The sequence below is a fragment of the Apium graveolens genome, chromosome 3 (assembly GCF_009905375.1).
Source record: "Apium graveolens cultivar Ventura chromosome 3, ASM990537v1, whole genome shotgun sequence".
NCBI lineage: Eukaryota > Viridiplantae > Streptophyta > Magnoliopsida > Apiales > Apiaceae > Apium > Apium graveolens.
Window position 1 is genome coordinate 232,216,374 of NC_133649.1, and position 26,368 is coordinate 232,242,741.

The window sequence follows — 26,368 nt, forward strand, 5'->3', positions numbered from 1 at the left end:
AATTACAAGACATCATCTATGTACAATTAATCAACCTATTCTGCATATCTAGTTAAAGTCAATATGACTTAAGTACTACTACAGATTCTTAACAATGTGTATGCAGAAATGTGCTACAGACTTATTGTTACATAAGCTACTCACTCGATGGATAATAAGTCATCATCCGTCGGGACTAAAATGAGTTATCCGTCGGGACTATAATCCTTATCTGTCGAGTGCTACATTTTCACTAAGTAAAATCTACCAAGGTATTTTGTTCATGAGATCATCAAGTACACAACATATACACAACAATCTCCCCCAATTTATGTCTACTGGAATTGTAGCCATAAATTAAGAGATACTTGATGATAACAAAACACCCTAAAAATATAACTTTAAAAGACAGTAGATAATACTGAAAAGTGCTTCAATCAACAAAATATACAAAGTTTTGCTCACAATCATTTTCAAGATGCTCCTCTAGCCTGAGCAGATTTATCTAGTTTCTTGAAGGTCTGGATCTCTTTCCAAGCTTTCTGTTGTTTTCTTCAATCTGATTTTGGAGCTGCCTGTGGAATTCCAGTTCATCAGCTTCTGAGAGATTTAGCTTTTCTTGCATTTCCAAGAGAGTCTCATTGCTAGAGATGCTCAATTGGTCTTCTAATCTAAAAAATCCTCTCACTCCTTTGTCATCCATGAACTCCATCAGCCAGTAGGGCCTTAGATGTACTCTTCTCCATGTGTAAGGGATGATTAGAGTCTTTGGGAGTGCATCTTTAGCTCTAACACTCCTTAGTTCTTCAATCTTCTTCAGTACCATTCTTCTTGCAGTAACATTGAACCCAAAGTTCTTCTGGAAAGATGAATAAATCTTAATCAGTACAACTTGCTTTCTAGAAGGATCCTGTGAAGTGGCCACTGAATCTCCTTTCCTTCCTTGTGTTTGAACACTAACCTTTCAGGTAGGTTTCTGTATGCATCAATTCCTCTCACTTCATCTAGTTCATCTAGATAGAGGTTTAGGTCAGAAAACTCCTTGATGTCACATAAGTACATATAATCCCCTTTGTTGACTTTAGATTGAGCTTTGACTAGAGATTTTGATTTGAGAGGTGACAACTTCACTTTCATGACTGCTCTTGACTTTGTTCTCTTTGGCTTGTTAAGGATTGGCAGATTGAAGTCAGGAACTGGTATGTTCTCCCATTCTATTGGCTCATCCTTAGGCATAATCGGTTCACCATGAATGTTCCTGTAAGGATCCACTATCTTGATATCTTCAAATACCACAGAGGGTTTTGATGCTTGAGTTATAGTTGGAGTGGATCCCTTGGGAAACTGATTCTCCAATTCATTATCAACAATGTCCAGTTTCCTTTTAGTTCTTTTAGCCAATTCCTTGATTCTTGGAGACTTCTTCTGTTGTTCAACTTGCTTCTTTGGATCTTGAGAGTCAATGATTTCAGATGGCTGAGCAGTGTAGTGATAGCATTAAAGTGATGTTGAGTCGTGTAGGTTGATATGCATGCTAGAAACACTTGTATTTTCACTAAGTCTTAGAGAATGCTTAAGGACTAGATTTTTGTTATGGCCTGATTGTTTTCGAGTACAATCTATTTATTATGCTTAGAATTTTATAATAGGTTCTTAGTGATAAAGGCATGAAAAGGAAAAAAATGGAGTAGAAATATGGGATTCGTTGCTAATTGTGGCTAGGCGTCAAATGGCTAGTAGCCGGCTCGTATGTTTATGCGAGTAGTCTAGGGTTGAGCAAGATGGAGCGAAACGCACTTGCTCAGAAATTTTGAGGAAAAAAAAAGAAGAAAAAAAGAAAAAAAGTATGTGTTTGTGCATAATTGATCACGAGTGGGCTCTTTGGTATTCGAGTTATTAAGTTCTTAGGGGACTTTGTGCCTAGTGGCCTAAGGCTTTTAGAGTCTGGGATCCGCTAACCTAACGCTCGCTACATGGATACCATTGTATAAGTCTTTTGTGGACCTCACTCATTGCACGGTCAATAAGAATTATTGTTATGAATAAAAAGCATGATTCCGTAATAAGCTCCAGGATTCTTGTAGTGTTATAAGTCACTTTGTGCCTAGAATTTTTATTCTTTGTATAATCATGTGATTGCCTTGATGATAGTTGAGTCATAATAATTGATCTAGTTCCGAAATATATCTGTTAAGCATCTGCACACACCACGTTTCTGGCTATATGTTAGTTGCATGATTTGATTGATCTTTAGTCGCCTAATTACATTTGTTGAGATGTCGTAAGTTGGTTGGTTTGGTCGTAGTAAGGTGGATCGCTACATTCCATATAGATTGCATTCATGCATGTTTTTATTTTATTTTTGAGTCTGTGACGCTTGAGGACAAGCATCGATTTAAGTTTGGGGTGTGATAAGTGGCATTTTATACCACTTAGAACATCTTATAATAGCTTAAATTGGTGTCTTGAAATAAAGTATTTTGTGTATTTGATGCCTTTTTTCTAGTGTTTGTACGTTTCAGGGTATTAGTTGCATTTCGGGGGAGAAATCATCAATAATAAGCCTTGGCATGTGTTCAGCATTGCAAGTGGGAAGAGAGGAGCAGATTACAGCGAAGAAACGGAGCAAACAGACAAAAATTCCAGAAAGGGTCTGAGCGCCCGCTCAGCTATGCTGAGCGGCCGCGCAGGAAGCTGAGCGCCCGCTCAGCTATGCTGAGCGGCCGCGCAGGGTCGAGAATTCAGAATATTTATTTTAGACTTCTATTTCTGTTTGGCTTCCAACTTCTGTGTAAACTGAGTTTTATGGGACTTCTATATAAGTAGATTTCAGAGACGTTTCACGTGTGTTGGATCGTTGTATTAATCAAGGAGCGAAGGAGATAAGGAAGAAGACCGTTTTAGCACACCGCAATAAAGAGGAAGCATATTTTCTTGTGATTCTTTATTTTGTTGTAACGTTGGATGCTAGTTTTCTTGCTTTGAACCTATTACTCTTGTGACGTACTCTGGTTTAATATAATTAGTTTAGTTATTATTTTTTTGTGTTTATTTATCATGTTTTCATATAAACCCATGATGACGATAAGTGCTAACATGGGCTAATCGTGATCATGGGGTCGTAACGGATTTACTATGGAATTCTTTAGTTAGTTGTTTAATACCTTAGCGTGTGATGATTGTATGATATCTAGTATTGGTTGTGCGTATTCGTTTTATGTGCGTCGCGAACATATAAGATAGGGTGTTAATCTCTTGTGAAGCGACGGTGGATCTCGAGATTTAGAACTTGCCATGCTAGCATAGGTTCATGTATGTGTCTGCATGATTAGTGGGTAACTCTAACCGTTTTATTCGCCCTATGTAATCAAAAAGAATAACTTGTTCTTAAATCATTATGTTGTCAATTTCTGTAGACATATAGGGACTGAACATAATAGATGCCTATTCAACTTCTATCTTAATTTTGGATGTTTGGTAGAATGGTATTAGTACAATGAAAGTTGGATTTTATCAGTTTCGTGTTATTCGATTAATATCATCACTGTTGCATGCTAAGGGTAATAACAATGGCTATTGAAGGAAGTAGTAATGAAGTTGTGATCTCATGAGTGTTTTAATATTGTTAATTCGAAATGTTAATTAAGTGGTTAATTTTAGTAGTTAATTGTAGTTAATAATTAGTTACTTAAATCTAAGTGGTATTGTCTTAACATTGAGAAGTAATCATACATTGGTGAGTGAGTTTAATTGAACATAGTAGTCTGAGTCTCTGTGGGAACGAACTAGAAAGCATTATATATTACTTGCGAACGCGTATACTTGCGTGTATTATTAGCGCGTGTTTTCGCCCTAACAAGTTTTTGGCGCCGCTGCCGGGGACTTGGCGTATTTGTTTAGTTTATGTACTTACCAACATTGGTCGTTAGGACTCAGTGATTAAGACGTGTTACTTATTGTTTTCGGTTGTGTTTCAGGTACTTTAGCGAGCGTTTATGCAACTCGTTCTCGTACTCGCAAGAGGACTTTAGATACAGCTGAGGAGACAGACGAAGTTCTTGATATTTCGGAGAAGATAGATTTTAAAGATTCGGATTCAGGAAGTGAGCAGAAGGAGCCAGTAATCATGGGTGATCGTATTGTTCCGGCAGATCCAGCTCTTATGGACTTTTCTCGGCCTAAAATTGATGACATTCAGTCTAGCATCATGCACCCGGCTATTGAGGCCAATAACTTTGAAATCAAGCCGGGCACTATTCATTCGGAGAAGCTGCGACTGAAGACCCCAACATGCACATAAGGAATTTTATCGAGATCTGCAGAACTTTCAAATCTAATTGTGTGACTGATGAGGCTATCAAGCTGAGGTTTTTCCCATTCTCACTGGGGGATAAAGCTAAGGACTGGTTACATTCTGAACCAGCTGGGTCCATCACTACTTGGCAAGATCTTGCACAAAAATTTCTGGTGAAGTTTTATCCAATGGCAAAGACTGCTGCTATGAGGAGTGCTCTTACTCAGTTTGCGCAGCAACCTACAGAATCTATGTGCGAAGCTTGGGAGCGCTACAAGGAAATGTTGAGAAAGTGTCCACATCATGGAATGCCCGATTGGATGGTGATCACTGGTTTCTATAATGGTTTAGGGTCCCAATCTCAGCCCATGCTCGATGCAGCAGCTGGAGGCGCCTTGTAGGCCAAAAGCTATACTGAGGCTTATAATCTTATTGAGACTATGACTGCAAATGAGCATCAAAACCCAACTCAAAGGATGATTCCTGGGAAGGTAGCAGGTATTCTGGAAGTCGATGCAGCCACCGCTATTGCAGCGCAGCTCCAAGCGCTGTCTATGAAGGTCGATTCTCTAGCTACCTATGGAGTCAATCAAATAGCTATGGTTTGTGAGCTTTGTGCAGGTTCTCAAATAGCTATCGATTAATATCATCACTGTTGCATGCTAAGGGTAATAACAATGACTATTGAAGGAAGTAGTAATGAAGTTATGATCTCATGAGTTTTTTAATATTGTTAATTCGAAGTGTTAATTAAGTGGTTAATTTAAGTAGTTAATTGTAGTTAATAATTAGTTACTTAAATCTAAGTGTTATTTTCTTAACATTGAGAAGTAATCATACATTGGTGAGTGAGTTTAATTGAACATAGTAGTCCGAGTCTCTGTGGGAACGAACTAGAAATCATTCTATATTACTTGCGAACGCGTATACTTGCGTGTATTATTAGCGCATGTTTTCGCCCTAACACACAGTAACTGCCATCAGTAATATATTCAACTGTAGAAGTAGATACTGAATTTTGCTTTTTACTGAACCAGGACACAAGCTTGTTTCCTAGAAATTGGCAGGTTCCTGTTGTACTTTTTCTATCAATTCTACAACCTGCATAATCTGCATCTGAATAACCAGTTAGATCAAAACCAGAATCTCTAGGGTACCATATGCCAAGTTTTGGTGTTCCCTTGAGATATCTGAGAATTCTCTTAATAGCTATTAAGTGAGATTCTCTAGGAACAGCCTGAAATCTAGCACATAAACATGTAGCAAACATTATCTCTGGCCTACTAGCTATTAAGTACAGAAGTGAGCCAACCATGCCCCTATAACTTGAAATATCCACAGACTTTTCAGTAGTGTTTAATTCAAGCTTAGTTGCAGTAGCCATGGGAGTTTTTACAGATGTGCAATCAATTAGATCAAACTTCTTTAAAAGATCAAAAATATATTTAATTTGACTAATAAATATTCCATCACTAACTTTCTTAACTTGCAAACCAAGAAAGTAAGTTAGTTCTCCCATCATACTCATTTCATACTTACTTTGCATCAATTTGGCAATTTTTTTGCAAAGTTTCTCATCTGTAGAGCCAAAAATAATGTCATCTACATAAATTTCAACAAGTATACTAGAGCCATTAACATTTCTAAAGAATAAAGTTTTATCTACAGTACCTCTTATGAAATGATTTTCCAAAAGGAACTTTGATAAAGTGTCATACCAGGCTCTAGGTGCTTGCTTCAATCCATAAAGTGCTTTCAAAAGATAATAGACATGTTCTGGAAAATTTGGATCTACAAAACCAGGAGGTTGACTGACATAGACTTCCTCCTTCAAATCTCCATTTAGAAAGGCACTTTTGACATCCATTTGATAGACCTTGAAATTGGCATGGGCTGCATAGGCTAAGAAGATTCTGATGGCTTCAAGTCTTGCAACAGGAACAAATGTTTCATCAAAATCTATTCCTTCTTGTTGACAATAGCCTTTAGCAACCAATCTAGCTTTGTTCCTAACTACTATGCCATTTTCATCCATCTTGTTTCTGAATACCCATTTGGTGTCTATTGGATTCTTTCCTTTAGGCTTGGATACCAGCTTCCATACATTATTTCTTTCAAATTGGTTTAGCTCCTCATGCATAGCTAAAATCCAATCAGGATCCAACAAAGCTTCTTCTACCTTCTTTGGTTCTTCCTTGGAAAGAAAGCTTCTGTATAGACATTCTTCTTGAGTTGCTCTCCTGGTTTGAACTCTAGAAGAAACATCACCAATTATGAGCTCAAAGGGCTGATCTTTTGTCCATTTTCTTTGTTGAGGTAGATTAGCTCTAGATGAAGAGGCCTCATTATTGTCTTGATGTGTGATTGAGTTTTGATTGTTAGAGACCCCCCCTGAGTTTGTGGATCTTTGATTTTAGAAAGGGGAACTTTCTATAGGTGATCTATCCTGACTTCCTGCTCCTTTTGATAACCCGACGGATGGTGAATTTTGAGTACCGACGGATGAAGCTGGTTGTCTCCCAACGGATAATGCAGATTGCCTCCCGACGGATGAAGCATTATGCAACTCGACAGATGTTGAGTTTTGTGTGCTTCATTGGTAGTAGATTTTTCTGCATTATCCTTTGATACTGTTTCTTGATCACTTTTATCATCACTATCATCACTAACCATCTCCACATTGTCGAATTTGAGGCTCTCATGGTAATCTCCATCTTGAAGTCCTTCAATCTTTTTATCATCAAACACAACATGTATTGATTCCACAAAAATTTTGGTTCTTAGATTGTAGACTCTATATGCTTTACCAACAGCATATCCAACAAAAATTCCTTCATCTGCTTTAGCATCAAACTTCCCATTTTGATCAGTTTGATTTCTCAGAATATAATATTTACAACCAAAGACATGAAGAAAATTTAGAGTTAGGTTTCTTGTTCTTGAACAATTGATAGGGAGTCATGCATCTTGCTTGATTAACCAGGGAAATATTCTGAGTGTAGCAAGCATTATTTATAGCTTCAGCCCAGAAATATGTTGGCAGTTTAGATTCTTCAAGCATTGTCCTTGCAGCTTCAATAAGTGATTTGTTCTTCATTTTCACTATTCCATTCTGTTGTGGAGTTCTTGCTGCTGAAAACTCATGCAAAATCCCATTTTCCTCACAGAATGCTCTCATGACTGAATTTTTGAACTCAATTCCATTGTCACTCCTGATTCTTCTAACCTTAAAATCAGGATGATTATTGACTTGCCTTATGTGATTGATGATGATTTCACTAGCCTCATCTTTAGACTTTAGGAAATATGTCCAAGAGAACTTTGAGAAATCATCTACAATTACTAGGCAAAATCTTTTCCTTGAGATGGACAACAGATTGACTGGTCCAAATAAATCCATGTGTAGCAGTTGCAAAGGTTCTTCAATTGTTGAATCAAGTTTCTTCCTGAATGATGCTTTAATCTGCTTCCCTTTTTAACAGGCATCACACAGTCCATCCTTAGAAAACTCCACTAGGGAATGCCTCTAACCAGTTCTTTCTTTACTACCTCATTCATGGTCTTGAAGTTTAAATGGGATAGCTTCTTGTGCCATAGCTAACTTTCATCCTGACTTGCTTACTGAGAAGACAAGTAACAGATTCTGCATTAGATGAGTTGAAATCAGCTAGGTACACATTTCCTTTTCTCACACCAGTGAGAACCACTTTGTTGCTTCTTTTGTTAGTCACAACACATGCTTCTGAGTTGAAGGTTACTGAGTTGCCTTTATCACAAAGCTGGCTGATACTCAACAAGTTGTGTTTGAGACCATCCACTAAGGCAACTTCCTCAATGATGACATTGTCCTTTGAAATCAAGCCATATCCCACAGTATAACCCTTGCTGTCATCTCCAAAAGTAATACTTGGGCCAACTCTCTCCTTGAACTCTGTGAGCAGGGTAGAATCACCAGTCATGTGTCTTGAACAACCACTATCCAAGTACCAAAGATTCTTTCTGTTTCCCTGCACACATCAAAATCAAATCAAGTTGATTTTGGTACCCAAGTTTCCTTGGGTCCTGCCTTGTTAGCTTTCTTTTTCTGTTTCTTAGGCTTTATCTCATTTGACTTGGGGATATCAGATTCATCCTTGGTCATTTGAGTTGGGCCTTTGAAACCATTCATTGCAACAGACTTATCATGCATATTATAATCAAAAGGGAATGGCATGCTATTAGTGAACATGTTATTCCCTAAAGGCATGCTAAATGGCATTTGTGGCATACTAAATGCAGCATAATAAGGATTAGGTGCAAATGGCATATTATCAAACTGTGCATTCAAATTCTGTGTAGACATAGCATTCATAGGCATGGGAGGCATAGCATTCATGTTAGTAAAGTGAGGTGGCACAGACATGGAAGTAGGCATGGCAGATTTGTAATTAACAGACAAATGATTTACACTACCACACTTGACACAGATTTTTCTAGGAGCATATTTATCAGGTGTGTAGTTATTGTGTTTGTTAATCCCTACTTTACCATTTCTATTATTTTTCTTTTTAACCTCTGTTTTCACCTCAATCTTTTCAAGTCTGTCACTTAACTGTTTGACAGTTATGTGACCAACATTAGCCTTTTTCCCTTTCTTAACTTGACTCGATTCTCCTAAAACAAAGTTTTTGGAAACAGATCCATACTTTTCATTCAGCTTAACAAGTTTGGCTTTACTGATTGGCTTGCTTACAGCCGACGAATGAGGATTTTCATCATTCGACGGATAACCCTTTTTGTTATCCGACGGATGATCCTCATCATCCGTCAAGTCTACATCTGTTAGCACTTCATCCACCAAATTTGGTTCTAGTTTCTCCTTGTTCTTTTTCTAGGCTGCATCACAGAAGGACTCAATTCCTTGAACTTTGGTGATTTGAGCATGGACATCTCTAGATATTTTCCATGCCTTAATCACCTCCTGTTCACGCTCGAGCTGCTTCTTCAAAATTTCTTCTTTCTTCAAGGACTCAGTTAATTCCTCCTTGGCAATATTACACTCAATTCTCAATTTTTCAAAATCAATGAATTGAGACTCTAGCACATTATTTCTCTCACTTAAAACATATTGTTTTCTTTAATTTTAGCATTTTCTTTAGTAAGAGACTTAAGTGTAACACGCAAATGATATAACTCTGTAGACATTTCATTTATATCATCATTACACTCAGCTTTAGATAAATGTGCAAGGTTTGTAGTAATTACCTGATTACTTGAAGAACTTGTTTCTGTTTCATCAGACTTGGCCATTAGGGCTAGATTGACATAGCTGACATCTTCATCTTCATCCAGACCATCTGCTGCCCAGTCGTTTTCTTGTGTAATAAAAGCCCTTTCCTTTTGTTTGAGCAGCTCAAAGTATTTTTGCTTATAATCCAAAGGCTCAAACTTTTTCTTGCTGGAATCTGACTTTCTACACTCATTGGCAAAGTGCCCTGCCAAGCCACATTTGAAACATTTAAATTTTGATTTATCCACCATGTTTCTATTTGGCTTGGTTGCTCCAAAGTTCTTTTTGAACTTGAGCTTGGCAAATCTTCTGGAAAGAAATGCTAAGTGTTCATCAATGTCTTACATGTTATCTTAGCTCAAAGAATCTTCACTTTCTACTGCAAGCCCCTTGCCCTTGCTTTCACAGATCCTTGAAGTTGACTCAACAGCTTCCATCTTCATCTCCTTCTCTTTCTCTAACTCAGCAACTAGTGCAATGGACCCTCCTTTCTTCTTTCCTCTCTCTATCCTCTCATCTTACTTTATTTCAAGCTCATAAGTTTTCAGGATGCCATACAGTCTCTCCAAAGTAAACTCCTTATAATCTTGTGAGTTTCTTAATGAGACTGTCATTGGTTTCCATTCCTTTGGAAGAGATCTAAGGAATTTCATATTGGAGTCTTTTGTCTGATAGACCCTTCCATGCAACTTTAGAGCATTTAGCAGTTTTTGAAACCTACTAAAAATGTCAGTGAGAAACTCACTTTCTTCATTATGAAAATGCTCATATTGCTGAATCAGTAGCTGCATCTTGTTTTCTCTAACTTGCTCAGTGTCATCACAGATGATCTGTATTGTATCCCAAACATCCTTAGCAGTTTTGCAGTTGATAATGTTGTCAAACATATCACCATCAACTCCATTAAACATGATATTCATGGCCTTTTTATCCTTCCTGACTTGTTCAATATCAGGGTCAGACCATTCATGCCTTGACTTGGGGACAGATGGCTCATTTCCAGTTGCAGCTCTCATTGGAACATGAGGGCCTCTTTCTATGCAGTCCACATAGGCCTCATCTTGAGAAAGCAAATGAAGATGCATCTTTACCTTCCAATGATGGTAATTATCTTTATCCAAAAAAGGAATCTTGACTCCAACATCTTTCTTGTTCATCTTGCTGTATTGTCTTGATATTTAAACTCTTTGTTCTTCAAGAGCTTGCTCTGATACCAATTGTTAGTCCCTTAACAATATAACAAGAATTACAGAAGGGGGGTTAAATGGAATTCTTGAAACTTTTTCTTGAATAAAAATGTTCAAACTCAAATATATATATATATATATAAGTGTGAATTGATTGAAAAAATTCGGAATAGTTACTTCAAATGAATCAAAACACAAGTAATTAAAAACAAGAGTCTTTAAAAACTTTCTGGTGGATCTGAATGATTCCACCAGAGATATAAAATATATATCGAGAGAACTCTGTGTGCAAAAAGCTCACAGCTGCTTACAAAATGATAACAACTAAGAATGAGAGAAATGCTAAGAATACAACTTACAAATATTTCTCTCTTGGTTGCTTAGTTTCTTAGTTACTATTATATTGCTGCTTCTTGGTTTATATATCACCAAGATTACAAAGTAATAAGATAGGATAATAAAACAAAAACTATCAAGTCTAATACAATGCTACTTCATTACTCTATTCCAGCATCTTTGAATATCTTCTTAATAGCATGGAAATGGCAATGCTTCTTTGTTCTCGAAAACCCAGTTGAATAGGCTACCACATTCCATTTACATACATTCGATGCATGTGATTGTGTTGTCACTGTCAACAGATATTTGAATTTTTATCTGTCGGGTTTATGATCATCCGTCGAGTTATTGATCATCCGTCGGGTTGTTGATCATCCGTCGAATTCATTGTTGTTTATCCGTCGGGTAGCAATCAGGCACTTGACTTTATTTCATTTGTGCAGAATTACAAGACATCATCTATGTACAATTAATCAACCTATTCTGCATATCTAGTTAAAGTCAACATGACTTAAGTACTACTACAGATTTTTAACAATGTGTATGCAGAAATGTGTTACAGACTTATTGTTACATAAGCTACTCACTCGATGGATAATAAGTCATCATCCATTGTTTTGAAACTAGTCCTTTTAAAACTTTGAACTCAAAACAAAATTACATGCGAAGGTCAATTTATTTTGTAAGATAGTAAGTTTACTTAATTTACAAAATGTACGATAAATAAGGTTTATAGCTTGTTCTCATAATACATAAACCATTAATAATTTATGAATATAGAGTAAAATTCTACGAAATCCACCTTTTCATTGATGTACTAGGAGTTCATATATGTTTTGCAAATAAAATATTTTATAAAACGTATTATCTTACCAAATGTGTTTCACAAATATCATATATTATTTCAATAAAATAATACAAAACTCATACATTTATAAGTATAATATATATATTATGCAACATAAATATTTATATTTTACAAACTAATCATATTTTGCAGAATAATATATTTTACAATATTTTATAATATATTTTACAATATTTTACTTGTAAAATGTATGTAATATGTAAAATTTTAAATAAAACAATATTGTTATTAGAACATTATTTGAAAAATAATATATTTTATAATATTTTAAATTATAATTTTACTTACATAATTAATATGGATTACAATGAATGTAATGAAATAGTGAAAGTCTTTTAATATCGTGTAAATAACATGGTTCTAAAAATCGGCGATTTGTCCGATAAATCGGCCGATAAATCGCTACTCGGAGAGCTCCCGATCTAATACCGTGAAATCGCCGGAAAAAATGTTTTCCGGTTAAATGGTCAAAATCGCTTAAAATCGGGTCAACAGTAAGAAGAAATCGGAGGAATTCATAGTTTGATTCAGCAGAAATAATAGAGAGTCAGGTAAGTTGGAAGAAGAGAATGAAGGAAATTGAAAAGAAAGAACGCCGTTGAGAGTTTGAATGTGAAGACAACAGAGAAGATGAAGTGCACGTATAACAATAAACATTTTTTTTTATCATTTTTTGAGTTATTTGTAAAGCACTATACATACATCGCTCAATAAATAGCACGGGCTATGAGCCTGTGACTTTACAAGATCCATCATGGACCAGGTCCATACAAGGCCCAACTATAAATATAATATATATTTAATATATATTATAAAAATAATTTTAAATATATCCGATTTAATATTCCGATAAATCATCGATTTCCGATAAATCGCAAATCGGTAGCTTATCCGATCTAGTCCGATTTCCGATTTCTATAACCATGGTAAATAAGGATAAAGACCTCATTTTTCATTAAAAATTTCAATAAGATAAACACAATATATTGCATCCCATTTCCTCCGTAAACAATACATCGATTTTATTTAAAATTTGATTCACACCCCTTAATCGTATTAAATTAACCATGAGATAATTAATATTTGAAATTTATTAGTTATATAGTGAAAGTACAGTTGTTACATTCTCTGAAGCTTTACTTTAAACTAGATCGGGCAATTTAGGACACGACACGACACGACTTATACGTTATGAAATGATACGAAAATTTAATGTTTGTGTTTGCATTTTTAGTACACGACACGAAAGTACACGAACACGAAAGAATACGATCGAGATTTAGCGTCGGTTTTGTGTTTAACGTTCAAGTACACGCAAAGTATACGACATAAATAAATATTATAATTAAATTTTAATAATTTTTATAAATATATGTAGAATTATAATAAATGTATGCATATTTATTTTTTAAAATATTATTTGATTTCATTATATTATATAAATTTGATATCTAAATATATATTTTTCATATATTTTATAATTTTTTACCTAAAAATCTTATATTTTAATTTATATTAATATTAAATTTAATATATATTAATATTCAATTAACACGACATACACCACACGAAACGACACGAGTACACGAACACGAATGTAGTGCTTTAAACAGGTATAATACAATACATAAACGATGAAATATCAACTTGATCACTCATTTCATCCAAATGTATCAAATAGATCATTACTTTACGATTTGACTAAATTTGATAAACAATTTGAAAATTTGTATCAATATAGTTATTTAAAAGTTAAAATTTTGTATTAATTCAATTATTGCAAGATAATTTATTTAATACAAAATTTTAAATTAATAATCAAATTGAGTCACATAACATACTTGATATATTTGAATATTTGAACAAAACTAGGGACAACTTAATAATTTTTTGGATACATAACCACAATCCAACTGTATCTACAGTTTTGTCGGAACTTACAATCTTCGATGTACCAATGGAGAAAATTCGACTTCTTCGAGGACAAGTACGGCGGCAAAACCTCGATTTCCGACCAACTTACTGGCGGAGTAAACTGCTGTTCTAGCGGTAGAGGAAAGATCGTGGTCGGATGTGACGACGGCACCGTAGCTTTGCTAGATCGTGGATTTAAATATAATTATGGCTTTCAAGCTCACACTTCTTCTGTCCTCTTTCTCCAACACCTCAAGGTTTCGTATTCTCCGGTTCTCATGGTTCTCGTTGGAGTATATAGAATCTGTTGCACATTTACATTTTTTTTATGTGTTTAGTTTTTTTATTATTAATTTGCTAGCCTATGAGTTGTTATTGGAATTTTATGGTTTTGATAATTAAAGGCTAGATCAAGTTTAGCTGGCAGTTGAGCTAGTTAGAGCAACTCCAGGAGAGTTCAAATAAGTTCCTTAAAAATAATATTATAAAAATGAATCCTAGTATTTTAGGATATTTAATTGTATGTCAACTCCAACAACATTCCTCATAAGTGTATCATATTAATATTTTATTATTATATTTAAACTCTAGTTATGCATTTGAAATGGAGATGGTAGAGAAATGAATTTTTTATTATTAAAATGAAGCTAAGGAATCACTAATGGTTACCTATAAATAAGGCATGAGCATGAGCGGAGGATGCTAAATTTTTAAGAAAGCACTAGGATATTGTTGGAGCTCTGTTTTATACAAGATTCCTCAATTTTTAGTTTAAGATCTTGAATAGCTAACTTGTTGGAGTTGCTTTTAGTTAGATTGAAAGATGTTGTGGAATTATTTTGTTAAAGAAGTCCAATAATATGCCAGTAGCTTCCTTATAAACTTTTGACTCTTAGCAATTTAGGATATGATTTTGTATTTTAACTCCAACAACGATCCCTATACTCCTTCCTTATTATTATTATATTAATAAATTTGAAAAGATATGGACAAAAAGTGAAGAAAGAGAGAGAAAAAAGTAAAAAGAAGCTAGAGAAATGAATTCTTTATCAATAAAAATGTTATAAGAGAGCACTAGAAGTTCCTTAAAGATAAAAAAATGAAGGTCATGTCTTAGTGATTTAGGGAAGTACTAAGACACGTTGGAGTCCCGTTTTGTGCCAAATACCTTATAATTGAACTTAAGAGCATATATATAAGGAAGTTGTTGGACTTGCTCTTATAATTGACAGTTACATTAGTAAATTAGATTGAGTGATGTTGCCTTATTTGTAAAATGTACTTATTTGAGATTTAGAGTAGAATTGATTTAAGTGCTTAAAAAAATAGAGAAATAATTTAAGAGCATTTGTAATTAAGTTTATGCTTTATAGTTTCCTAAGTATACTCTGTTTAGTATTGCTACTTTCTTTTATTATAATCACTTATTAAAGAATACCTGGAACTTGCACTAGTAAATTAGATAGAGTGATGTTGCATTTTGAAAGATATAGTTATAAGTAAAGGTGTTTGGAAAGCGTAATTATACAATAACACTCATATTGAGATGAATTTGTGATGTTTATGTTTAGAAATAGAATGTGTGGTTACTAATTCTGTTTTTGTGTTCTTGCTAGCAGCAAAGGAACTTTCTCGTGAGTGTAGGTGAAGATGAAGAAATATCTTCAAAACTGCCAGTTGTTTGCCTGAAAGTGTTTGATCTTGATAAACCTCCCAATCCCGAGGGCCCGAGCACATCGAGTCTTGATTGTATACAGATATTGCGAATATTCACTAAACAGTTTCGTGAAGCTAAGGTGCATATATTAATATATATATATTCACATGAGGCTTCTCTTGTGATTTGTTGATAATGGCCTGATGGGAAGAAGTTCAACATCAATTATTTTACAATATTAATTTGTGCAGATAACATCATTTTTAGTTCTAGAGGAAGCTGCACCAATATTACTCATCGCCATTGGATTAGACAACGGTTGCATTTACTGTATTCAAGGGGACATTGCACGTGAGCATATAAAGAGATTCACACTTCAAGTTGAGACTACCTCTAATAATATTAGCCAGTTGTCAATAACAGGCCTTGGATTCCGAGTCGATGATCAATCTCTTCAACTATTTGCTGTCACTCCATCTTCAGTAAGCTTGTTTAACTTGGCAACCCAACCGAGATTTCGTCAAAGCTTGGATCATATTGGATGCGGCATCAATAGTGTTGCAATGAATGATCGCTTGGTAAATCCTACTTCCTTATATTCTTATAAAGATGATATATATATATATATGCTATTTGGCTAAACTTTCATGTCTATTCCACTTCCAGGAGCTGATTGTGGGTCGACCAGAGGCTGTATACTTCTATGATGTTGATGGTCGGGGTCCTTGTTGGGCCTTTGAGGGAGAAAAGAAATTCGTTGGGTGGTTCCGTGGATACCTCTTATGCGTTATTGAAGATCACAGAACTGGCACGAATACCTTTAATGTGTATGACTTGAAAAATAGGCTAATTGCACATAGTATAGCCATAAAAGAAGTTTCTCACATGCTTTTCGAATGGGGTAACGTGATACTTATCATGACAGACAAATCAGTCTTATGTATTGGAGAAAAGGACATGGAAAGCAAGTTAGACATGCTTTTTAAAAAGAATCTATATACTGTAGCCATTAATCTTGTTCAAAGTCAACAAGATAATGCTGCTGCAACTGCTGAGGTGCTAAGGAAGTATGCAGATCACTTATATAGCAAACAAGAGTATGATGAGGCTATGTCTCAGTACATACACACCATTGGTCATCTTGAACCTTCGTATGTAATACAGAAATTTTTAGATGCACAGAGAATTTACAACCTTACCAAGTACTTGGAAAAGCTGCACGAGAAGGAACTTGCTTCTAAAGACCATACTACTCTCCTGTTGAATTGTTATACCAAATTAAAAGATGTTGAAAAGCTGAATGTTTTTATAAAAAGCGAAGATGGAGAGCTAAAATTTGATGTGGAAACTGCAATAAAGGTCTGTCGAGCTGCCAATTATCATGAGCACGCAATGTATGTTGCAAAGAAGGCTGGAAAGCATGAGTGGTACTTAAAGATCTTACTTGAAGACCTGGGTAGTTATGAAGAAGCATTACTATATATTTCAAGTCTTGAACCAAGTCAAGCTGGGGTTACAGTAAAAGAGTACGGGAAAACACTCATAGAACACAAACCAGTGCAAACTATTGAGATACTCATGAAGCTTTGCACAGAGGAAGATAAAGCATCCAAAAGAAAAGCTTCAAGAGGCACATATATATCTATGCTGCCATCTCCCGTTGATTTTCTTAACATCTTTGTCCATCATCCACTTTCACTAATGGACTTTCTTGAGAAATACGCCAACAAAGTAAAGGATTCACCAGCTCAAATAGAAATTAATAACACGCTATTGGAGTTATACTTATCTAGTGACTCAAATTTTCCATCACCCTTGCAAGTTGATGTACAAGAAAATATTGATGTCAGAGCTGAGGGGTCATCAACAGATGTTGCACCTAATGTGATATCTATTGAAGAGGGAAAGGACCTAAAAAGGGTAGAAGAATGCGAGAGATTTCAAAAGGGGCTTCGGTTACTAAAGGATGCGTGGCCAGCAGATCAGGAGAATCCTATGTATGATGTTGATCTTGCTATAATTCTTTGTGAAATGAATGGTTTTAGAGAAGGACTCCAACATCTGTATGAGAAGATGAAACTTTATAAAGAAGTGATTGCTTGTTACATGCAAGCGCATGATCATAAGGGTTTAATTGCATGCTGCAAGAGACTTGGAGACTCTGGCGTTGGAGGTGACCCATCTCTCTGGGCAGATTTGTTGAACTATTTTGGTGAACTTGGAGAAGAGTGTTCCAAAGACGTTAAAGAAGTTTTATCTTATATTGAAAAAGATAATATCTTACCTCCAATTATAGTTCTTCAAACTCTGTCAAGAAATCCCTGTCTCACTCTATCTGTCGTTAAAGATTACATAGCTCGAAAGCTGGACCAGGAATCAAAACTAATTGACGAGATTCGCAGAGCAACAGAAAAGTATCAGGTTGACTATATGAACCTTCAATATCCATGTTATGCTTTTTATGAGCTGAAAGTCTGATGCAGTCATATAGGGCTTGGTTACTTTACCATATATATATTGTGATGAATCCTGTGATTTTGGTGTCATAGAGTCAGTAAGAAAATTCAAGGATTCTTGTGGACCTATATTGTTAGGAAAGAGTTGTAGAGCGCATGCGTCACTTACACTCTCCATGCAATTTGAAGAGCCCGTTTATATAAATATTTTAAGTTTTAAAAATAGAGTTTATCAGAAAAATCAGTAAGAAATTTGGCATTTAACATGATGTATAATTTACACTTGACGGCAAGTGACTGACCAATTTCAGCTACACTTTTATATGTCAAGGTTAAAAACCTAAAGTAGGAATATATATATATATATATATATAACTTTCTATGTTACTCTGACCCTTAATTTATTAACCTTAAGTACCCATATTGGACATAGGACACTCTTACGTGGATAATTATTTTAGGCCAAAAACATGTAATTTTTTTAAAAAAATCATAGTGCAACACTTAAACACAACCATGTCGGACACTTATAGCGGAGGCTAGTAAACAAATAGAACAACTTTACTTTATGATGGATTTGTTGAATATAAACGTCAGTATTTGAGCTTGTATTTTTCCATTTCTGTTTTTATCTACTGTAAATGTGCAGAACACGTACTAGTGGTGACTTGATTTTCTTTAGCTTGGGACATTTGGAATTGTTAGCTCCGTAACCATAATTTTTTAAAAACACGGGCTTACTTTTTTGGATATTAGATCCTATTGGCATATTGGGGATGTTTATTTTTTTCCAAGACAATGTTTCTTTACATGAATTCTACTTTAAAATTATATGTATCATTAATTGGATTACTATTGCTATTAATTATAGGACTTGATTAATAAAAAGTTTACTCTCTTTTCAAGGAAATGCATACAAGACTATTATTTTTCTAGACTATCTTGCCCACATGATTGGTATCTTAATAGTAATAGACACTCCATCTGTCATTATTATATTTGATATGATAATATGTTAATTATTTGAAATCTTTTCGTCTGTGAAGAAAGTGATGTATAGTTTAAAATTACTAAGCCTGAATATAGAAAATGAGACATGACTAGTTTTATTGAAAATAGCTAATGGTGCTAATGTCTGAAACTAGGTTGAGATCTTTTAGTACTTGGGGTTAGTTGCTGGACTTGGTACCAATCTGTCTTTTAAAGTAATTTCTTTTCCCAAGTATCTTTTTTAATAATAAATAAACGGACTTGATTTTTAAAGAATCATTTCTCTTATCTCAAACTTAATACTTAAAGCAGACATAATACAAGTGTTGAAAAATTAACTGAGACATCTAAATTTAATTGTTATAATCATGCTACTGTGGCTTTTTGACATTTTAAACATGATGTGTAATACAGATCAAACATCTATAATTAATTAACTACAGATAAAACCCTGGTGTTAATAAACTTTGGGCAAGACTAATGTCCAAAGATGCTATTGGTAAATGGCATTTAATTCTTCAAAATGTGTCAAATAACCATTTACTAATATGATTGTTTATTTAGATAGATAATACGTTTTATGCATACCTTTTCTTAAAAATACTTTATCGTCTAAAATTATAAAAGACTTCCTAGTTCGGATTAAATATGTTGTTTCTTATACTGTTAATATATCTTTTTCTTTTTGGTCATTCTTCCATCTAAATGATACTTTTTTCTAGCAACCATTTCTTCTTGGTGAAATTGTTAACCTTTTGCTAAAAGTCTAAAAATTTCCTAGGCAAAAAAAGAAGAAGTATAGATGCGTTAATAACGAGTTTCCTGATTCCTAATTTACAGGAGGAAACATTAGCAATGAGAAAAGAAATCCATGATCTGAAGACTAATGCCAGAATCTTCCAGCTTAGTAAGTGCACTACTTGCACTTTCACCCTCGACTTACCTGCCATCCACTTTATGTGCATGCACTCATTCCATCAGCGTTGTGTTGGGGATAATGAAAAAGAGTGTCCAGAATGTGCTCCTGAGTACAAATCTGTACAAGAAATGAAGAAAAGGTTGGAGCACAATTCTACAAGTCAAGATCAGTTCTTTCAAGAAATTAAGAGTTCAAAAGATGGGTTTTCTGTGATTGCTGAGTATTTCGGGAAGGGGCTAATTAGCAAAACAGCAGTTGGGTCTGGCTAACACCCTTAGATCAGGCAGATCTTCTTCTGGTAGTTGGATTTTAAGTACTTAATTACTACTTATCAGTGGTAATGCACTCTCTTTATTCATCTTTGCTTTCTTTGTTACGTATTCAAAATCTCGGAGTTACTTCATACTTGTGAGAAGACTCCGGTATAGTGAGTTCATTAAGTTGGACTATAGATCTGCCTAATAGCATGACTTGTTTATCTCGGTTGTTTCCTTGTCAATACTTGATTATTTTCCTATATTTTTAGGCAAAGCCCGGCCCGGCCCGGTTAAAAGCCCGGGCTTCGGCCCGGCCCGGCCCGATTAAAAGCCCGGTTATAATCTGATTATTCTAATATATTTTCTTATATATTTATAAATTCACATTTACTATAAATATAAATAATACTTTAAACACATATATATTTACGTATTTGTGATTAATAATATTATTTGGATACTTCGTTGCATAAATAATAAAAGAAGATATAATAAGTACACTATATATATTTGGATATCATTGTTATCATAACAATGATATCATTGTTATCATAACAATGATAAAATATATTATATAAACATGTTTATTTTTTGCCGAACTTAAATGTTTTCAACGAAATAATGTTTTCATAAAAAATTTCATGTAAACTAATACATTTTTACGATAATCTAGTTGCTAACACATGTATTCTTCGGAATCTCTAATAATACTCGATCCGATTTAAATTAGAAAAAACCCGGCCCGATCCGATCCGGCCCGAAAAAAAGCCCGGTTAGGCCCGCCTCGAGGGCCCAAACGGGCTTTGATATTTCCGGAAAGCCCGGCTCGGCCCGGCCTGGTTAAAGTCAAAGCCCGAAAAGCCCGGTCCGGTCAAAGCCCGGACTTTTTAACGCCCGGTCAAAAACCGGCCCGGTGGGCCTTTTGTGCATCTCTAGTAGTTGATTGTTTATTCTCATTTATCGCCAGTTTACTTACTGAGATTGTGGTGTATAAATGTGACTTTAGTTTGCTTGTGTAAGTTAGTAAATGCCAAGTTAACGATATATTACATTGTTGCCGGTGTCTTTAAATATAAGTGTCCACTTTTTGGAACTTAATATTTTAATAATCATCTTAGCCTTATCCAATCAATGAGGTGAGGCGGACGGAATCTTTATTATTTGTCAGGGTTGAGGTGGAATCCTTATTATCATTACTCTACTCACTAGTTAAATAGTTTCTTAACAGATGTGAACCTGATATATATAATAATCTTTTTTCACTCAATGTGAGCATATTATATATTTTCCTAACAGTATACTTGTTCGTATTTGTAACATTGTGTTAAAACAGTAAAATAAATTGTTATGCTAGATCAAGAGTACAGTGGACCAGCAGCATTAGTAAATAAATTTTAAACTGGATATTAGGATATATCCAAAGAACTGACATTCAAACAAACATAGATTTGTAATACACACAACTGATACACTCTTTGTTGAGGGGTAGTGGAGAACATGCTCTTACACTTTCTTAGCTCTAAAAGTCTACTACTGAAACCATTAGAGAACCTAATTTGTTTACTTTTTTCTTCATTCTTATAGTAGATTTATTTTCAATTACACGGAACAGTAAACCAAGTTTATAGTATAATTTAACACAATTAAACAAAAGTTTTTAGTATAGTTCAACACCAGTCCACCTGAAAGTGATATTTACTGACACTGGCTTTGGTCAGAAGAAATAGAGAGTAAACTTAAGGTGAGAGTGAAACAATTTACTTTTTAAGTTAGATTTGTAGATACAGAGTCTGCACGGAAAATATATTACTTCTGTCTGTTAGATTGATACGAGACAAATGAAAAAATGAAAAGAAGGTAAAACAAACAAGAAGTAAATTAAATTAAATTTTTATCCGGTATGTTACTCTTACTACCAGTTTTAGGAGGAACCAGTCAGGAAGCGAAGTGGAGAATATGCCGGGAACTCTTGATCGTTGCTTTGAAGAAACTCCTTTCATTTCAATTATTTCTTCAGGTATGAATCTTTAACTGCTTTGACAAATTGTTACTAATTCGTCGATGTTAGCTACTATTCAGTTTTTGCATTTCTGTTCATCATTTGTTATCTCAAGTAGCATGTATTTTTTTCAACTTGTGTAATTAGAAGATGTAGGGTAGGAAACAATTTATCCTACCAAGCAATAAATGGCATGATAGCTAAACATATTCGTCCATGGATCCGAGTCTCTGATTGGAGCTTTCTGTATCAGTCGAGTCTGTGAAGGTATAATGCTTCGTAATGGATCCAGGCAACATGTGCAATATAAAAGTTAGTGGTTTTGAATATTTTAAATGTTGGGTGTTAAAGTTGTGTGAACTTTCTTTATATCAAGTGTCTGGCTGTCTGTGCATTATGTTTTATTTTACCAAGACTGTGATGAATAAATGGCTTCAGCTAGAAATTCAAGTTAGCTTTCTTTCCAAGAATGGCAATACATGTAAATTTGTATAATATAGTTTCTCGTTTTAAGGTACCCTTCATTAATTTGATATATAGTTTAAGCCAGTTATATTGTCTGATATTCTGATATGGGTTTGGGTAATCCAAGAATCATATTAAGGATTGAGAACGCGTGACAGGTCGTACTGGGAATGTTGTGTCTGTATATAAATTGCAAGGAGCGAATAAGTATGAAGGTGGACAGATAATGGGACCGTGAAATTATAAGTGTGGAACTATGGGTTGGACTAGATGTTACTTTTAAGTACTAGCCTGTGACAGTAAAAGTATGTTATGCAGTGAGATATCTACATTCCACACACACATGAGATGGATAGCAAAAAGTTCACAGTTAAGAGTACAAATATTCTTTGGAGCTGTATTTTTTAACCGAAAACTTTCTTGATCTACAAGTTCACAATTTGTAAAACTGGTATTTACTGAACCTGCAGCACAATATCTGGTTCTCTATCTATCTTGTATAGATTTCTGCCATGGTCACCCCAGAGTCCAGACAAATGTATACCATCCTTTTTGCTTGCATTAATGTTTTGCTAGCTTAAGAATTCAAAGTGCTAGATAATTAACGGATCAGTAGCAAAAAAACTGCGTCAGATTTTATAGAATTTGAATAATGCACTGGCAAACAAATGGATGGATCGGTTGTCCCTAGATGAAAATTCTAGATGTGCTTAGTTTCTTAAAAATGTATAAACAACTTTATCCACGGAAAAGGAGAAATTCCTTGTTGTTTAGAGTGCATGGTTCGAGATTAAAAAATGAGTTTACAAAGCCAGTAAAATAAGACAAGCTGATTTAGACTACAGACACAAATCTATAGAATAGAACTAACGGGTCAGTAGTAAAAGAATTGTCAGAATTATTGAAGCTAAATTATGCACTGGAAAACGGATGGATCAACATTTTTGAGAAAGTCTACTTGGTTTCACAATGGAAGTCTCGAAGATAATTTCTTGTTTGTTTTTGCCAAATCTAAAAGATGCATCTTTACTAGTTGGACTCAAGTTTATAGTTTGAATTATATCCCTGTCCACTGTTTGCGGATTTTTAATGTACATTATTTTTTGTGAGCATTAGTAACTTTCAGTATTTATTTAATTATTATGTGACCTAGTTGTTTCTTACCCTCTGGTTGTTGAGCAAGACAAATTGTATAATACTATTCTTTTAATTTGAGGGAGAACTCGTGCAGTTTGTCTATAGATTTGTGTATGGAATACAAATCAGTTTACGATTCTTTTAATTTGAGGGAGAACTCGTGCAGTTTGTCTATAGATTTGTGTCTGTAATACAAATCAGTTTACGATTCTTTTAATTTGAGGGAGAACTCGTGCAGTTTGTCTATAGATTCGTGTCTATAATCCAAATCAGTTTGTCTTCTTTCCCTGGTCTTGTAAACTCATTTGTTATCCCAAACAATGCACTTTAAACATCTATGCATTTCTCTTTTTCTCTAATAAAGCTGTTTGCACATTACCATTAAAAGAACTGAAGCAACGTCAGCTAGGTATTATTGATCTTTAGTTTCTTATGGTTGAAAGTTTTATATGCAGGAACTACCGGAAAGGCCAAGGTAACAACTTAATGGACTTGAAGCCTGAGATTATTCACCATTGCATACAAGTAATTCATCGTGCCTTGAAGAAACTGGACCTATCAGTAGTACCGAGGAAGATGTTTTTTGAGCAAGTTTGATCCAGGCTCCAGAGATTTGGAAGAAAAAACTGGCATGACACTATGAGAAGTGACCATGAGGTTGAGTAATTTCCAGTGACTGCCGTTTTAGAGGTGGCTATCCTGCCTCTGATTTGACAAGTGCAAGCCTAGATTTTTGTCTACAATGTTCCATCCGTCATGGTAGAACTTAGAAAGCTGACTGGATCAATGCTTTAATAAACCATCAGTAGTTCCAAACACTAAGTAATAAATGTAATGGTGACACTTGGATTGTTGTACCAGGCTCACATATCAAATTGAAGAGAACAAAACAGCTCTTACAACAGTTGCGTGAGATTTCACTTGTTACACATTCTTTTAGCTTTATCTCACTTAACTCTCTATTTATTTGTTAGCCCTTTTCTGCAGAGGGAATCTGGTTATTTTTGAATTTATGCAAAACACCTATCTGTTTCCATCATGTTCTCGTTAGACAGATATTCGTCCACTTGAAAAGTAATATATATAAACCATTGAAAAGAACATTGTTTCTTTACTTGGTAGAAAACGATCACAACCAAGACCCAGGCTTCTTTTTTTACTACTTTTATGATGTGTGACAGATTCGATGGCGCGTTATGCAGGGACACCCTGACCCAGGCTTCACGCTGGCGGACAAATTTACCATGAGTTGCATGTCCGGTGACGTCTCATGTCGCGTGACACCCTGAGATGTTTAACATGCCATGGTACGTTTTTTTTTATCACCACCTACTACTGTGATGCAATGTACTTAACTTTACATAGGTTTGTTGTTTCAGATTAAACCTCTTCTGGCAGCGCTTACAGCTTTGCTTTCGACTGGATTCCATAATTCTGAAATGCACATCGATCAAATGCAGAATATAAACACTACGCACACATGTTATAGGAAAACTTCCAGTAACGAGCTTGCAAGACGATCTACAAGAAGGAAGAATGTCCCCAATATTAACGTTTATTTTTTATGAATTACTTATACATCTAATTTTGAAATAAAAAATATTAGTAGTTACTAAATTATGCAAGAGATAAACTTGTGCGTAAGAGAATTGTGTTACATGCTTAATGGAAACACACCCGCAGGACAATTGAGTTGGGTTTGGAACCATCAAAATGGACTACAAAAAGATTGCCTTCCGGTAGAAAAATAGGTTTTATACTTAACCTAACAAAATAGTATTTTTGACCAATTCAAGAACTGTTGACAAAGATTGTTTTAATGAAATAGATTGTGCATGAATTTGAAAATAATAGAATGAGGAGAAAGCTGTATAAAGCTATTAATTTCCACCTGCTGTACAATGAGCTGAATACATTGTTTTAAGCAGAAAACTCTCAGCCCTGAAGCAACTGACAACTAGCTCACTAATTAGTGTCCACTCATCCATAACAACCTTCAGGACCACTGTCCTTAACTAGCTAGACAAAAACAAAAAACCAACTACTGACTATATTGTTGCAGTACATGGTGAAAACACTACATGACAGAGCAATTCTTATTTAAATGGAAATATTAGGAAAATGTAAATGTCTTGGTGAGAAGGTATATTCTCAATACCCCCCTCAAGCTGGTGAGACTACACTGTAGAAATAGGGTAGGACGCCAGCTTGCTGTTGTGTTGAGTATGAAGATGGACAGGGAGAACCTTGGTGAAAATGTCAGCAACTTGCTCAACAGAGGGTGTATAGGTAGTCTGAATGTTACCAGCTTGCACTTGCTCTCTGACATAGTGACAATCGAGTTCTACATGTTTGGTACGCTCATGTAGAACTGGATTCCCTGCTATTGCAAGTGCAGCTTTGTTGTCACATCTAAGGACTGTAGGAGGCAGATTCTTGATGCCAAGATCCTTCAGCAAGGCACTTAACCATGTGACTTCACATGTTGTTAACGCCATGGCACGGTACTCAGCTTCAGCTGAGGAACGCGCAACCACTGGTTGCTTCTTAGCCTTCCATGAAATCGGAGATGTGCCTAAAAAAATACAGAACCCTGTTGTTGAACGTCGAGTAGTGGCACACGATGCCCAATCACTAT

General features: G+C 35.0%; 1 protein-coding gene and 1 non-coding gene across 3 annotated transcripts; one reads left to right on the forward strand and one right to left on the reverse strand.

Moving 5' to 3' along the window:
* Positions 1-4,476: 4,476 nt before the first annotated feature.
* Positions 4,477-4,583, reverse strand: LOC141715477 (small nucleolar RNA R71). The gene has a single exon (XR_012572239.1). It is a non-coding gene; the product is annotated as a small nucleolar RNA R71 (small nucleolar RNA).
* Positions 4,584-13,819: 9,236 nt separating this feature from the next.
* Positions 13,820-25,348, forward strand: LOC141713171 (vacuolar protein-sorting-associated protein 11 homolog). Of its 2 annotated transcripts, XR_012571888.1 has the most exons (9): positions 13,820-14,107; positions 15,470-15,646; positions 15,759-16,085; positions 16,174-17,928; positions 19,794-20,209; positions 22,049-22,146; positions 24,186-24,634; positions 24,912-25,037; positions 25,110-25,348. XR_012571888.1 is itself a non-coding variant. In XM_074516462.1 (5 exons), the coding sequence occupies exons 1-5, from the start codon at positions 13,886-13,888 to the stop codon at positions 20,139-20,141; spliced, it is 2,829 nt and encodes a 942-aa protein (XP_074372563.1). In that variant the 5' UTR covers positions 13,820-13,885; the 3' UTR covers positions 20,142-20,350. The 2 variants fall into 2 exon arrangements, 1 of the variants encoding a protein (XP_074372563.1); XM_074516462.1 differs by lacking the exons at positions 22,049-22,146; positions 24,186-24,634; positions 24,912-25,037; positions 25,110-25,348 and having other exon boundaries at positions 19,794-20,350.
* Positions 25,349-26,368: the final 1,020 nt, after the last annotated feature.

Coding starts and splice junctions, on each gene's coding strand:
- LOC141713171 (XM_074516462.1), top strand. CDS start 13,886: ATGTACCAATGGAGAAAATTCGACTTCTTCGAGGACAAGTACGGCGGC. Junction 14,108..15,469: donor TCTTTCTCCAACACCTCAAG/GTTTCGTATTCT, acceptor TCTTGCTAGCAG/CAAAGGAACTTTCTCGTGAG. Junction 16,086..16,173: donor TTGCAATGAATGATCGCTTG/GTAAATCCTACT, acceptor TTCCACTTCCAG/GAGCTGATTGTGGGTCGACC.